Source organism: Lissotriton helveticus, chromosome 2_2 (genome assembly GCF_964261635.1).
Source record: "Lissotriton helveticus chromosome 2_2, aLisHel1.1, whole genome shotgun sequence".
Taxonomy (NCBI): Eukaryota; Metazoa; Chordata; class Amphibia; order Caudata; family Salamandridae; genus Lissotriton; species Lissotriton helveticus.
Genome location: NC_136060.1, coordinates 428,612,128 through 428,626,935, shown reverse-complemented (window position 1 = coordinate 428,626,935; position 14,808 = coordinate 428,612,128). Strand labels below are relative to the sequence as shown.

The following is a 14,808-nucleotide window of genomic DNA, read 5'->3' as shown; positions in this document are numbered from 1 at the left end:
GCGTGAGGAGCATCAAGAGGCTACAAGTTCCACTCCCACACCCATTTCCTGCTGTGCCTCTCAGGGGATCAGGGGGCAGCAGTGGTAGCAGAGATGGCGGAGACCACAGAGAGAACAGAGACCACAAAGAGGAGGACAAGACTGAGGTGAGCTGCGGGTGGCAAGCGGCCCAGTATGGCTGTCCTGGAGTAGAGGTGGTAGCGTTGGAGCCAGTGGTGACCAGCTTCAGAGTACCACCCGTGTAGTGATCTGCAGCCACTCCGGGCATGTAGTCCCCGCTTTTTAACACTGCGCCGTCACACTGTCGCTCTGTCCCCGGCCCCATCGAGGCTCAGAGGCTAAGAGGTCACCAGGGGATAAAGCACCACCTCAAACCCAATTATAAAAGTATAAGTGAAGCATACAGAGTGAAAAGGAGCAAAGAAGGAAATGAGATCAGGGAAAATTTGCCAAGCGGCGACAGGCAAAAAAAAAAAAAAAAAAATCAAATCAAAAAAATCTTTTGAAGAAGGGCTCACCAGTAAGCCAAAAACGAAAGGATTCAAGACAGAGAGGTTGGTCTCAGCGTCGACTCCGGATACAACAACGCTGAGCCCGAGAAGGAAAACCGGGATTCATAAATTCTTCTTTTTAAAGGACCCAATGGCGGCGATTTACGCACCAACAGTTGAGGCCATCAAGCTGCCAAGCCCTATTTTCCCAGATAGAACAAATGCTCCCTCTGTACAAGTTCTGGCAAACATTAAGGACGCACCAATAGGGAAGCAAGCCCCACAGAAATCAACAATAGACCTACCAGCGAGCAAGCTGGTAACCGTAACTGCACAGGTGCACCAGTTTAAGTCCATAACAAACGTAAGGGAAACAATTAGAAGCGCAACAATCAAGGGAAGCGTAGAGGAATCCACAGAGAAAAAATTAAAGCTAAACAAATCAACCATAAGCGTAGCAATCAGAAGCATAGTAACTGAGGAAAACAAACGTAAAGGAACCTATGGAGGAATCTACGGAGGAAATGTTGAAGTTAAATGAATCACCAGAGCGGGTAGCCCTTGTGGAAGAACCCTGGTCAAACTCATTCTCCTTATCCAATAACTCCAACCTTTTAGAAATCATGAAAATTATAACACAGAAAAAAGAACTCCAAGGGAATGTCTTGTTATCAGAAACTCGCATGGGAGCACAACAGAGCAGGCTGGGAATGGTGGTATCCACCCCACGAAACCAGTCGCCCAGTAATGACCAACAACGGATTGTACCAGAGGATAGCAGACGTTTTTCAACAAAAGTAAACCAATTAAACCTGTCAGCCCCAATCACAATTTCATCCATCAATATGATAGACCAAGAGCCATGGATTTCGGGGAAGTGCTGTGAAGAACACCCAAACACACAATGGAGTCATACCTTGCTAGGCACACTAGACCAAGCAATAAGGGTACTGAATTACCAATCCGATAACATCGAAGTACAAATATAAATCTAATCGGCGGCCACATTTCAGGCATAAACGCCAAGATGGACTTAATTACGTCCCTTCTAACACACATGGACAACCCAGAGACACAAACAAATAAAGACAAACAACTGCCTAATTGCGGCTGTGGGAGTATAACTGAGAAATTGGCAAGTCTCCCAGATATCTTAATGGACATTCTAGGGGCCGTAAAAGTAACCTGTAACAACAAGCAGAACATGGAAACTCCACATAGGACTGATATGAAGGTAATATCAAAAGGCAAAAAAATCAATAACAAAGTCAAGCGGCAAAGCAATAGTGAATTAGAGCAAGTGGAATTTGATGAGCAACCGGACATAACAGATCAAATGGAACCAACACAGAACACCCTCAAGACCTCGCCTCCTGTAAAACCAACAAAAATGCAAAGAAAACGTGCAAGGAAGGCCAGGCTTAAATATTAAAAACAACAAAGTATAGGTTTCGAGAAAAACCTTTCAATATTTACAATCAAAAGGGTAAAAAGTAAATCACTGAATGTGTCCACATGTGGGGCAGCTTAATAGACACAGATCCATCAAAACATACTCCAGTACCCAAGCCAACGCAAGAAAGTTCATTCTTCACCGTCCCCACCATACCCATCCTATAAAAAAATAAGACTAATCAAGATATCCATACAGATGCAGGACGCCCACCAACAAAAGAAATAGACCAGAAGCATAGACAGGAAACACGGGTACCTGAAAGAGCTCAATCTATTAAAGGTGCAGGGCAAGTAGCAACTCCTCAAGTCGTAGATAAAAATGCTTCTTGGAGTAACATATGTCCAAGCACAGATACAGGAGATAAATCTTCATATCAGAATGAGGAGAGCAAAAAAATAAGAGAACAAGGAAGACGGGAAGATTTAATAGGCAAGAGGTGGCTGGAGAAAACATATCAAAGCTCAAATCCAGCATAACCCGATAAAGGTCACAATAATTGGAAAGGGCCAAAGATGCAGGCTTCCTCTCATGGAATCAGAACCTCAGTCAACAGGGAGAAGCATAACAAAAAACCCTGGAAAAGTAGAGAAGAAAAAGGAGGAGGTGAATGTAGAACTAGTGGAGCAAGAATCCCACGTTGTTCAAGACTTATCACCAATCAAAAATCCTGCAGCTGGTAAAGACGAAATCTTACAATCTCCCGGTAGTTTCCAAAACCAGTCAGATGCGTTCGAATTAAAATTGATATTCGTGCCCGAATATCCTACCAAAGGAAGGCAAGACATTCTGAACCGAGGGAACTTGTTAAAGCTGTTTAAAGAAATACCAGAACTATATGGAATAGCCTCACAAGACTTAATAGCTGTGGGATTTAAAAAAAAAAAGATCAACTCCAGACATTGAAGAATCCTTGACAACTTTGTCTTCAAAGCAACAAGTGGACAAGATATATTCAACAAGATCACGATTCGGAGCCTGGGGAAACAGTCCTAAACAGTCCAAGAAACTCAAAAAAGGAAGACGAATAGGAAAAAGCCAGAATACATGCGTACGTGGTGCTCGATCCACCACGCATGTCATGCCATCAATCGGAAATGTGGCCAATATATCAGCAAGCCCACTAAATGTGGGAAGCCGAACATTGGATAGGTTGGATTGGTCTTGGGTGCCAAAGGCGTTCGGTAAAAAGCATACCTAACGAAGAGTTAAAACCAATAATGGAAGAAGAGACACAGGACCAGAACTCGGAGGAAAAAAAGCTGGATAGTATTACGATCTGCTCATGGAATGTCCACGGATTTAAAGATATGGACCAGGACCTTGAAACTCTAGCCTTATCCAACAACAAGACATAATCCTGCTTCAGGAATCTTGGAATATGGCTCTAGCTTCAATTCCAGCATTTAAAGAACAACACATTCTCGCAGAAAGATTTTCAACCTTCGGGCACTGCGAGTCGGATTATCGATATATGCCGCCCAAAAGTATGATTGGTCAACTGAAGAACTGGACGCTGGGGTTAATTGGGTACAAGTGATCAAAATTAGTGGTAAGTCCCGCTTAATAAATTAAAGTGGCAACTGCTACTGATTAATGTTTACATTCACCCAGAGAGAAAGACCCAGAAAGAAAAATACTCTACTTTAATGACCTTGATAAAAGCAATGCAAAGATCTCCTGATCAATGCCCTATGTTCATCTCAGGAGACTTCAAATGTAATCTCATAACCAAAAATCGGAATGAAGGAAAGAGGCTAGTGAAGAGGGGAGCACGAATAATAACAAACGAATTAGAAGGCCTCGGACTGACAATTTTGAATGGTAACACAAAGGGAGACTCAACAGTGGCAATAACACACTTGAGTGGTAAAGTTCGTTCAACAATAGACTTCACAATTATTAGCAATAAGTTAGTCCCTTGTACTGATACATTTCATATCGACCAGGCAGCCCATCCATACTTTTTATTAACTCACATAAATTAAAATATATATAGTCAACTTAAGTCAGCTTGAGATCAGGCAGCACCAATTTGAAGCATGGAGCTGCTAATGTCACTTATCTACATATTAAACTCCGAGCCAGGTGACTGCTCACAATTCTTTCTTGAATAACCGAAAAACATTCATTTGACCATTGATTATGAATCGTCATTTTGGTCATTCCTGAGGAACACATTTTTACAGTCTTAACTTTTCATCACGTCCTCTGAACATCCTTATTCACACTTTCTTCCTCTGCAAACTTGCCCTTTCCATTGAACAGGCCAGTATGACAGTTGTCTTACTTACTGCATAGAAATAAAAATGAATTTGTACTTCACAATTTAATTAAATCAAAGTACGTTTAGGAAAGGAGTCCACTTAAAAGGAAGGCTAGATCAAAACCTTTTGCAATTGTGTCATTAAACACTGTTCTGATTTGGAACGTAAAAGACTGGTATCTGCAGTCTTAGCAGTATCCCGCTGCCAAACTCTTTTTTCATTTATTTTAATTTGAAACAGAAATCCTCTGACATAGCAGTATGAGCAGAGCAGCTGTTAGGCAAAAAAATATTTTTATTTTTATTGTTTGTATTTGGTTATTTGTAGATCACGTAGGTTATTTGTAGATAACGTAATACCTGAGGGTGTCAAAGCAGTAGCAGAAATTAAAGAAGCAAGAGCATGCAGGAAAAATCCACCAGCCACCACAGAAGGGAGAAAAGCCAGGGTTTTAATTTCTAAGGGAAAACTGTATGGGAAGTAATACTAGCATTGTTTGAAGGTAGTGCATTCTATAGCTTGGCTGCAGCTACCCAAAAGGCTTGTCCTCACATATGGCTTTCCAGAATCTGGGAGTATTCACCTTCCTAAGATAGGAATATCTCAACTGTTTGTTTGAAATATACCACTGCAAATATGCCCTGCAAGTGTAGAGCAGTGTGAACCCCTCACCAAAGCTTTAAACATCACACGCTTCCTAATCAGCAGCCAATGTGAACAGACCAAATGCGTGCTTTTACTACACGGTAGGTAACAACGCGATCGTTACAACGACTGAGTTGTTAGCCGCGTGGCGCGCTGGACTTAGGAATAGTATAAATTACTATCCCTACTCCAGTTAGCGCAACAGCAGAGAAGTTATTGGAATTAAAATACAACACATTTCCTGGTGTTGCACGTCACCTAGCGCAAGTCGTTGAATTGTCTTGCGCTGTAATGCCACGCGTGGTAACAACCGGGTCGCAGTAACGCTGTTTCCCAGTGCGCAGTCACATTTTTAACAATCTGAAGTCTGTTAAGGGTAGATTTATTCATTTTTAAATACAGCGAGTTGTAGCCCAACCAAGTGGTAATCAAGGCGATAACCACCGCAACCCTAAGCTTGACAGGAGTGAAAGGAAAGGTCTTTTTCAAGATTCAGATTATGAAAAAACAGGTGCCTACTGTCTTCTTAGCACAAGACTAGAAAGTGAGGGTAGTGTCAAAGATAACTCCTAGATTTTTGGCTTTGGTGCCTGGATATAGTACTGGTCCATAAGTTTCAGGCCACGACTATTCAGACCCTGTTAATGTTATGTTACGTTAATATGGTTTGTAAAGCGCTCAAATACCAGAGGGTGTCTTGCGCTGCCTTGGGGAAAAAGAGTGGGGACGAATAGCGGACCACAGTCCCAAGCTTAATGATTGAACAGCCAGGTTTTCAGGGATTTCCTGCACTGAAGGTGGCTAGGCGATGCTTTGAGATTAAGAGGGAGGGAGGTCCATATCTTTGTGGTACTCATCACAAAACTGGTACCTTCCCACCATGCTTTCCTAAATGTAGGTACTACAAAGAGTCGGTTATCAGAAGAATGAAGTGTTCTAGAAGTCTGTACCAGATGAACTTTTGTGCAAAGAATTGAGGACCAGAGTTGTACAGGGCCCGATAGGCAATGCAAAGAGTCTTAAAGGTGATTCTTTTCTGAATAGGTAGCCAGTGAAGTTCCCATAAGGCCAAGGAGGCGGACTGATGCTTAGGAATGTTAAAGATCAGGTGAGCTGCTGCGTTGTGTAGGGTTTGAAGTTTCCTCAACAATATCTGTTGTAGCTTAACGTCCAGTCCATTACAATAGTCTAGTTTAGATAAGAGGAGTGCTGTAACCACCAGTTTTTGAAGGTAAGATGGAATTAAAGGCATGATTTTCCCTAATGATCTTTAAAAGGAAAAACGGCGCATATGCAATTTGATTAACTTGGTGTTCAAACGTGAGTCTCTTATCAAAGATTACTCCAAGGTTCCTAACTTTTTCTACTGGTGTTGGAAGTGGGCTAAGATTCGGTGGCCCCCAGTCCAGAGACCTGAAGATTATGTTTTCCCTGAACTGCAGGACCTCAGTTTTGCCCAAGTTGAGACTAAAGCACTTTTTCACTCATCCATGAACTGATGTTTGCAATGCAGTTTCGACATTTTTCAGCTGTCAGGACAAGATTGTTAGATACTGATTCAATGAGTTGGGCGTCATCTGTGTATGACACCAGAGTGAAACCAAAATTCCTAAAAAGTTTGATTAAGATGTAAAGATTGGAAAGAGTGGGGCTGAGAGATGCAACCTGGGGGACACCACATGGAAGAGTAAAAGGTTGAGATAGGTAGCCATTTATGGTGAATCGATGTTCCCTCTCAGATAGAAACGAGGCTAAGAGAGATAGAGCAGTATCTCTGATGCCTAGATCATGCAGGCGTTTGATAAAGATCTTATGGTTAACAGTATCGAAGGCCGCAGACAGATCTAATAAAACAAGAGCAGCACTGTCACCTCGGTCAGTGATGGATCTTCTATTCTCGGCTCCCATAATAAGGACGGTTTCGGTACTATGCTCTTTTCGGAACCCACATTGGTCAGCATCAGGTTGAATATGTGCATTGATAAAATCTGATAGCTGAAGATTGAGTACTGTATCCATCACTTTTGCTGGAAGGGGCAGACGTGAAATTGGGCGATAATTCTAGGGATCTGGAAAAGATCTTTGCTCACAGAAGACCATATCAATTAAATATGTGTTTTTTTAATACATATTACAGGAAATGACATTCTATTCCATTTTATTGCCTTTCATTAACATTTTCCGACATTAGCACTGAAAAAAAGTTTCCTAATAAGAAGAGGTCACACAGTTCTGGACATATATTACTGGACAGAACTGCGGCTGGGTGATTAAGTAGCTCTAGTTTTTCAAAAATGTTATTTTCATTAAATAATGAACCAAGTGCCAACTGAGTGTGCTAGCATGATAGTGACACTGTAGATGATGCCCTCATGTCCACAGGTGAGGATAACCTCCATCACCTGTTATTGCTGGACCTCTTGCCTGCCTTCAACACCAGCAAACATCCCACACTCCTACAAATAGTAAAGTCTCGAATGGGATTCATTGGCAGCGTACTTCAATATTACTCCTACCTTTCCAACACTAGTTTGTTTTTATGGGCACCTCCACAAGATCCCAATCAGCTGAGGAGTTCATACTGTCCTCTGTTACCTTCAATCTCTACACTGAGCACAACTCCCCCATAACCACATCAAGGTTCACCCATATGTTAATGATATTCAACTTCACTTGGAAGTCTCCTCCACTTCAGACATCCAATGCCTTAAACACTGTCTACACCTCATGCAGAGCTGATTTCCTATTATGTGGCAAAGGACACCAATCAGGACATAGTAACAAACACAGTTTACTGACATGAACGTGGATGGCTTCAAATGCTTTCACCTAATGCCAAATAATTTGAACTCACCCTGGCAGACATTTCACTCTCATGGAACACATGGCTAAGAAAATAGTATTGCACCAGCTCTCATAGTTCCTCCTAAAAATCAAATGATTAAGCCATTATCTTGATGTTGGAAACACCCTGTTTCATGGCCTATCAGATTCACACTGGCTTTTCCCACCTTCCTCCTTCCCCACCATCCAAAGGGCATCATCCACACCGCATCAAGTCTAATCAAGGGCTAGAAGAATTATGAACAAAACCTGCAGCCCGGCCTCTCCGACTTGCAAGTTCGCCATTTCTGGTGGCTCTCAGCACACCCACAGCCCACTCTTAAAGACTTGAGACAAAAAGGGTAAGTCATCTTTTTTTAAAACTCAAGGCAACAATCCCTTGAGAATCAGGCCAGTCTCAACTCTGTTCCAATTGATGAAATGGTTGAAGAGGACTCATGATAAACACTACATCACGATGTAGCAACAGTCCCCAAAAAAGCAACCTCTATAATCACCTAGTGATTGTATCCTTGCCTTTGAACCTGTACAGTGATCGGCTGCCTTTTCGATAGGATTGAGCTATACAAATATTGAACACATTTATTCATACAGGTAGCAACATATGCTAAGTAAATCAGAGAATACACAGACAATATAATTTTCAAGTAAACTGGAAGCAGAACTTACAAAATTGGAAGAAAAAAAGTTTAAATGTACAGAGAATAGGCAGATGAACGGGTAAAACTGGATTTAAAGGTCTACGGAATGTAAAGACAGGGCATACCTGTTTGCCAGTAAAACCTTGACAAATGACCTTGGTGTCCTTATCGATGTAGAGATGTTTCCGAGAGGCATTATAGGAACAGTGTCGGACGGCATTATGTTGTACTATAAATTAAAATAAAGAATTTAATGACTATTCTGATCAAAACAGCAAATATCTTATACAGAAAGGCTCATCTCTACCCTCCAAATTCTGGACATAAAAGTCTACAATGTAATAGCACTTGAATTGTCAATCTTCATGACAGAAGACTTCAGCTGTAAGGGCAGTAGAAGTGAACCCACACATTCCCAAATTATTATAAGTTTTAAATTTAGAGCACACAAGACCACAAGGGTATTGGGCCTCTTTACAAGTGATGGGTAATACACACTACCACATAAACAGGTTACAAAGATTCACAATAAGACTATATTCAGAAAAAAATAAAAACATAACAAAAAGCATATAGTTACAGTAGAAACAGAATGGGGAAACAATCCGTTACAAATCTGATGTGGGATGTCATAGATGAAGAATGTGTTAAAAACAAAGATCTTTGAGTTTTAGATAGGAAAGAGGACGAGAATTCCCTATCTCAAAGTACTCTAATAAAGTTTCTGTTTTGTCCATGTCAGGTAGTTCCAGAAGAAGGGTTTCTCACCACCAACAGACTGGAGGTCTCAAGAGATAATATTGTTTGCTTTGAATTAGCTGTTAATGTGTGAATGCCACTACGTTTTATGTCAAAAGAGAAGTGTGGACTTGGTATCCTCAATAAAAGGGATTGCAAGCAAAAATGTCAAGTTCCGCATGCCAGAATCAGGGACTGGAAAAGGACGATCCAGCTACTTAAGGGCAGCGGCAACATCCTTTGTGGTATTAACTGGCTTGTGGTGTAGCAAATGGGTTAAGATACACAGGAGACATTACAGTTTCAAGATTGACACCAGTAACTTCAGTGTTCTTTGACAGTTAATGTAACAAAGTAAATCTGAAAGGTAATGTGCCATGTAGCTTTGAATCTTGCGGCCATGCACTTTCTGCTGCATTAGCGGCTTCAAAAGGCTCCTTTCCCAATGGTGCATCTCAAAGGGACAGCCAGAGAGGAGTTAAGAGTCAATACTGTCTTGGGCACTTACCACAACCATTGATTCTATCCACTGCTATATCAACAGATCAAAGAACAGAGGTCTTGGTATAATCCACAATGTCAATGCCAAAGTCAACAAGAAACACACACGAGAGAGAGAGCAAATCCTTTGCTCCTTTGTCCATTTCTCATTATAAATTTGATTCATATGATCTGAATAACAGTTGAAACATGTCACAGGCCTTCGACTGCAGCCTGTACTGCAGTTTTAAACTGCCATTTTACTCTGGCAAAAGAAACCTTTACTCTGGTAAAAGGGACTTCTCGGGTTCTCTTCAGGACAAAGGTTTGGTGAGTTCTGCAAGGGTAAAGGGAAAGACTTTTAAACTAAGTGATAGGCACATTCCAGTTTTTTTAGTATGGCATGATTATCCTACATTTACCTTGAGGGTACGAAAAATGCCAAAGACTCGGATTGCGGTCCGCCACCTGTATTTCATTGAATAAATTATCAATCCAGTACCTCGGATTTTCAGCGCTGATACTGTAAGAGGACACTTAGATTCAATGCTATGGCGTCTAATTGCGTGGGCGGCTGGTAAACTGCACATGACATAAATTTACTTTGGGTTATAAAGGTTTAAACTCGTACTCCAAATGAAGATGGGAGCCTAAAGAATGTTTCGTACAATTTAGGCCGCTGACAGCACAATCACTGGTTTGATTCCAAATGGATTCTGAGGACAGTAGAGAAGAAACGTGAACTGGATAGTACAGAAAGACACAGGAATTAGGAAGGCTGTGGGAATGGAGGACATGTTTTTGAAACTTGAATGGCTTAAACAACAGGAATCTTCTAAATGGTGAAATGGGGCTACCTTGAAGTACATTGAAAAACAAAAGAATTACAAGGGGTTTAAGAATTCTTATTTTTCTTTATGATGCTCTTCTTCCACACTGCAAAGTTTTGTATTCTTCGAAAATGTATCAATAAAAATATTCGAAAAAAAGATTTCCCCTAACATTAAAGGCCTAGGCAGGAATCTTCATGAAGAGTAGGAAGACAGACTCCATGCAACCTCCTATAATATGGTGGGATTACTGGTTGGCTAAGGTTTGCGCGAAAGCCAGGCAGAAACCACCACGCTAGTCAGGATAAGGGAGTTACACTCCTAAAATAACCCCTGCTCACTTCCTTGGTAGCTTGGCACGAGCAATCAGGCTTATCTCAGAGGCAGCGTGTAAAGCATTTGCACATAACCAACAGTAATACAGTGTAAGCACTACAAACGGACACCACACTAGTTTAGAAAAATATCCAATATTTTTATATACTTAAACAAGACCAAATACGATAAAAATCCACAGTACAGTACTTTAAAAATAGTTGAATTGCAACATGTCTTTAAATTGCCAAGATACGTTGAAAACACAGTTCCTTGATGTCGATAGCTCGGTCTGGGCTATCAGGGCGTCGTGAACAAACAAATCCAAACAGTTCTGGCTGACCGTGGCGTCACTGGTCAGCAGCAGTGTTCTGAGGACCCGCCAACAGTACCTTTAAGAGATGCAGGTCGTCGATGACCTCTCCTTGTCACACCTGTTGCAGGTCGATCTCCTCTCTGATAGAATCAGGAGCGCTGGCGTCGGCAGGCGTCGGGTGCTGCGGTGCAAAGTGCAGCAGTGCGGTGTCCCACTCCATCTTATTAAATTCTCTCCGCTCCCTTGGAATAGCTGGCCCTGCACTTGCTTGGTTTGCCTCCTATTTAAGTGAGCGTACATTCCAAGTCTTTTCTCAGAAAGCTGCATCTACGATCTGCTCTTCGGCGTATGGTGTCCCTCAGGGGTCTATTCTCAGCCCGTTGCTCTTCAACATTTACATCAAACCTCTCGCTACCATCGCAGAGGAAGCCGGGCTGACTATTTTTTCATACGCCGATGATACGCAGATCGTCTTTTCCCTCTCCAGTGTAGAAGATGGCAATGTGTCGGGTCTAAAAACTGGTTTGTCACTTATGGCTGAGTGGATGCAGAGGCATCTCCTCAAACTTAACGGTGACAAAACCGAGATCATCATCTTGGGGAAGCAGAAGGATCTTTGGGGCCCTCAACATTGGCCCAGCACCATGGGTCCTACTCCTCTTCCAGTCCAGGTAGTACGGAACCTGGGTTTCCTTATTGATGACAAACTGTCTATGAGACAACAAGCCTCTAAGGTGGCGGCCATCTGTTTTACCATCTTAAGATGGCTCCAAAAAATTCTTTGGATGCTGCCCCTTGCCACGAGAAGAACAGTAGTCCAGGCTTTAGTAACATCTCGCCTGGACTACGGAAATGTTCTTTATCTTGGTGCAGATACTGCAACTGTAAGGAAACTACAGGTCATTCAAAATTCATCAGCCCGCCTCCTCTGTAATATCCCGAGGAGGTCTTCAGCTGCGCAGGCTCTTCGAGATCTGCACTGGCTCAAGATCTCGAGTCGAATCCAATTTAAGGCTTTGTGCTACATGTTCAAAGTTAAGCAGGGCTCTGCTCCACCTTACCTTCAAAACTTGGTTCAACCCTACAAGCCCTGTCGTACTTTGAGATCCTCGGCTAACTGCGACTATGTCATCCCTAGATTTAAGCTAGTGAAGATGGGTGGAAGATCCTTCTCCCATCTTGGCCCCAAACTATGGAATGCACTGCCCATTGCCATGAAGACTGAGACCAACATGCTCAGTTTTCGGAAAAAAACTGAAAACCCCACTTTAAAAAAAAAAAAAAAACATTACCTTTTATAGCGGTGATTGATGTCAGTTCTCTTCTTCAGTCTGTCCCTTGCACCGGGAAACCCACTGCGGGTAGCTGTTGCGCATTATAAATTTTAAATAAATAAATAAAAAATAAATACGGTGCCCTTAAGACGCGATGCGAGCAGCGGCTCAAGGCGGAGTCAAATAGCGTCGTCTGTGAGACTGGGGTCGCGGTGTGAGATGAAGGCGGTGCTCGTCACGGTGCTGGCAGGTCACGGTGCAGCAGCGGCGTCGCTGATGCGCTGTCTTCCGCTGACAACTGGAGTGGATGGCACTGGCGTTGGTAGACCAAGGCAGCAGTGCGAGATGAGGGCGGTGCATTGTGTAACTTTACGAGCGGTGCCCTCAAACACGGTGCAAGCAGCGGCGTCGAGTCTGGCGTGGAGCGGTGGCGTCGGGGATACGATGGTGTAGTCGTGAAGCGAGGCGGTGCGGAGTGTGGTGCCCACAGGTTGCGGTGCGAGCAGTGGCTCGGTGGCAGCGTCAGCAGGCATCGGCGGTGAGACCAGGGTCGCGGTGCGGCGTTGCGGCAGGGCTCTCTGCGGTGCCTTCAGGACACGGTGTCGGCAGCGGCACCGTAGACTGCATCAGAATTGAAGTCTTTGCTGTTCCTGAGACTTCTTGAACAGGGGGCAAGCTCTACCTCAAGCCAGTGGAGATACTCAGCACAAGTAGAGAAAGTCCAGTCCTTTCACTGCCCAATGCAGCAGCAGCTACAGGCCAACCCAACAAACACACAACACAGCAAAGGGGCAGTACTACTCCTGGCAGCTCTTCCCACTCTTCTTCTCGGCAGGTTCCTTGATTCAAGCGAGTTCTCTGAAGTCTTTTCTATCCCTGAGACTTCCAACAGGAGGCAATCTCTACTTCAAGCCCTTGAAGAAATCTTCAACAGCAGGATGATAAAAGCACAGTCCAGTCCTTTCCCTACCCAAGACAGAAGCAACCACTGCAAGCCAACCCCTCAACACGCAGCATAGGGGCAGTTCTCCTCCTCCAGCTTTCCCGGTCCTTCTTCCTGGCAGATTCCTTAGTTCAGAAGTAATCTAAATCTCTGGGGTCTGGACCCCAATATTTATACCAGCAAATCCTTTGTCCTCTGAAGGCAGAGGGTCCTGTACCTAGTTCAAACCAGTTCTGGGTGCATTCTGCCAGTGTGCCCTTTCTTCCTTTGTCAGTGTGGGCCAGGGTCATCAGACGCACCACAAGAGGTGGAGCCAGCATTGTGGAAGGCGAGCCCCGCCCGACCCAGGTGCAACTCCTCCCACCCAGCTAAGTGTAGATGTGCCTATCCTGCCCTGCTGACTCACCCTGTCTCCTTGAGTCTCCCCAGCCCCTGTCACTCAAACACCAGACAGACAATACAAAAGCTATCAGAGGCAGGCTGGATGGTTAGGTCAGAAAATACTAAAAGTAGTATTTTCAAACACAGAATGTTAAAACCTACTTCACTAAAAGATGCATTTTATCATTCTGAGTTCAGGCATATTAAACTCGAATTTCTACCATGTTCTCTGAGTCAGTTAGGATCATAGGATATAATGATCAAACTGCCCATTCTGGCCTTTGGAGAACAGTTAGCCTTGCAATAGTGAAAAACGAAGTAGGCTGTAATTCACTATCAGGACATGCCACACAGACCAGGGCATGTTCTACTTTACGCATACAATCCACCCTGCCCATGGGGGAACCTTGGGCCTACCAGAGGGGCGACTCACATGTAGCAAAGGGAAGGTTTAAGGACTTGCAAGTGTGTGCGCTTGCCAAGTCGACATGGCAGCCCCAGGCTGCGCACAGGCTCTGCAATGGCAGGCCAGAGTTACACTTTACGGGCTGTTTGCATGGGTGGCACAATCCAGTGCTGCAGCCCACCACAGCATGTGATTTATAGGCCCTGGCACTCGCAGTGCACTTTACTAGGGACTGACACATAAATCAAATAAACCAACATGGAAATACCAATCCAGAACACAGTTTACACAGAGAGCATATGCACTTTAGCACTGATTAGCAGTGGTTAATGTGCCTAGAGTCCTAAAACCAACACACACAGGTCAGGAATAAATAGGAGGAAAAAGCAAAAGGTTTAGTGATAACCCTGCAAAAAAGGGCCATTTCCAACAGATCTTAATTATTAACTCAGAAAAAATGGTTAAAAATCTTAAAGAGGAGATAGCTGAGATGGAAATGGACAAGATGAATCTTCAAGAGGAGATCTCAAAGAACTAAATTGCAAATTACCAAGTATTTTTAAAGGACAAGAACTTGAAAGAAATTAGAAACTATGATTTTTTTCTTTCGGGGGAAAGTACGATAATATTAGCTTCAGAAAGGTAAGGGAGGAGGTAGCAAAAGTGAAAGATTCAAGTGTATCGCTGAGTAGTACCTCCATATCGTCGCCAGCGTGTGATCAGGGTGAAGGTACTAGGTCTATGGTGTTATGACTTAAAATTCATCAACCTTTTTAGACAAAGT

At 43.2% G+C, this 14,808-nt stretch overlaps 1 protein-coding gene across 2 annotated transcripts in view; it reads right to left on the bottom strand.

Annotated features, from left to right (window-relative positions):
• SUCLG1 (succinate-CoA ligase GDP/ADP-forming subunit alpha) overlaps positions 1-14,808 on the bottom strand; it is a 104,641-nt gene that overhangs the window by 71,943 nt on the left and 17,890 nt on the right. For both annotated transcript variants that reach the window (XR_013608372.1, XM_078678689.1), the window contains exon 2: positions 8,467-8,570. Coding sequence is in view for 1 of the 2 variants with exons in the window: in XM_078678689.1 (XP_078534815.1) it covers positions 8,467-8,570 (104 nt within the window). In the remaining variant the exon portion in view is untranslated. The remainder of the gene's footprint in view (positions 1-8,466; positions 8,571-14,808) is intronic.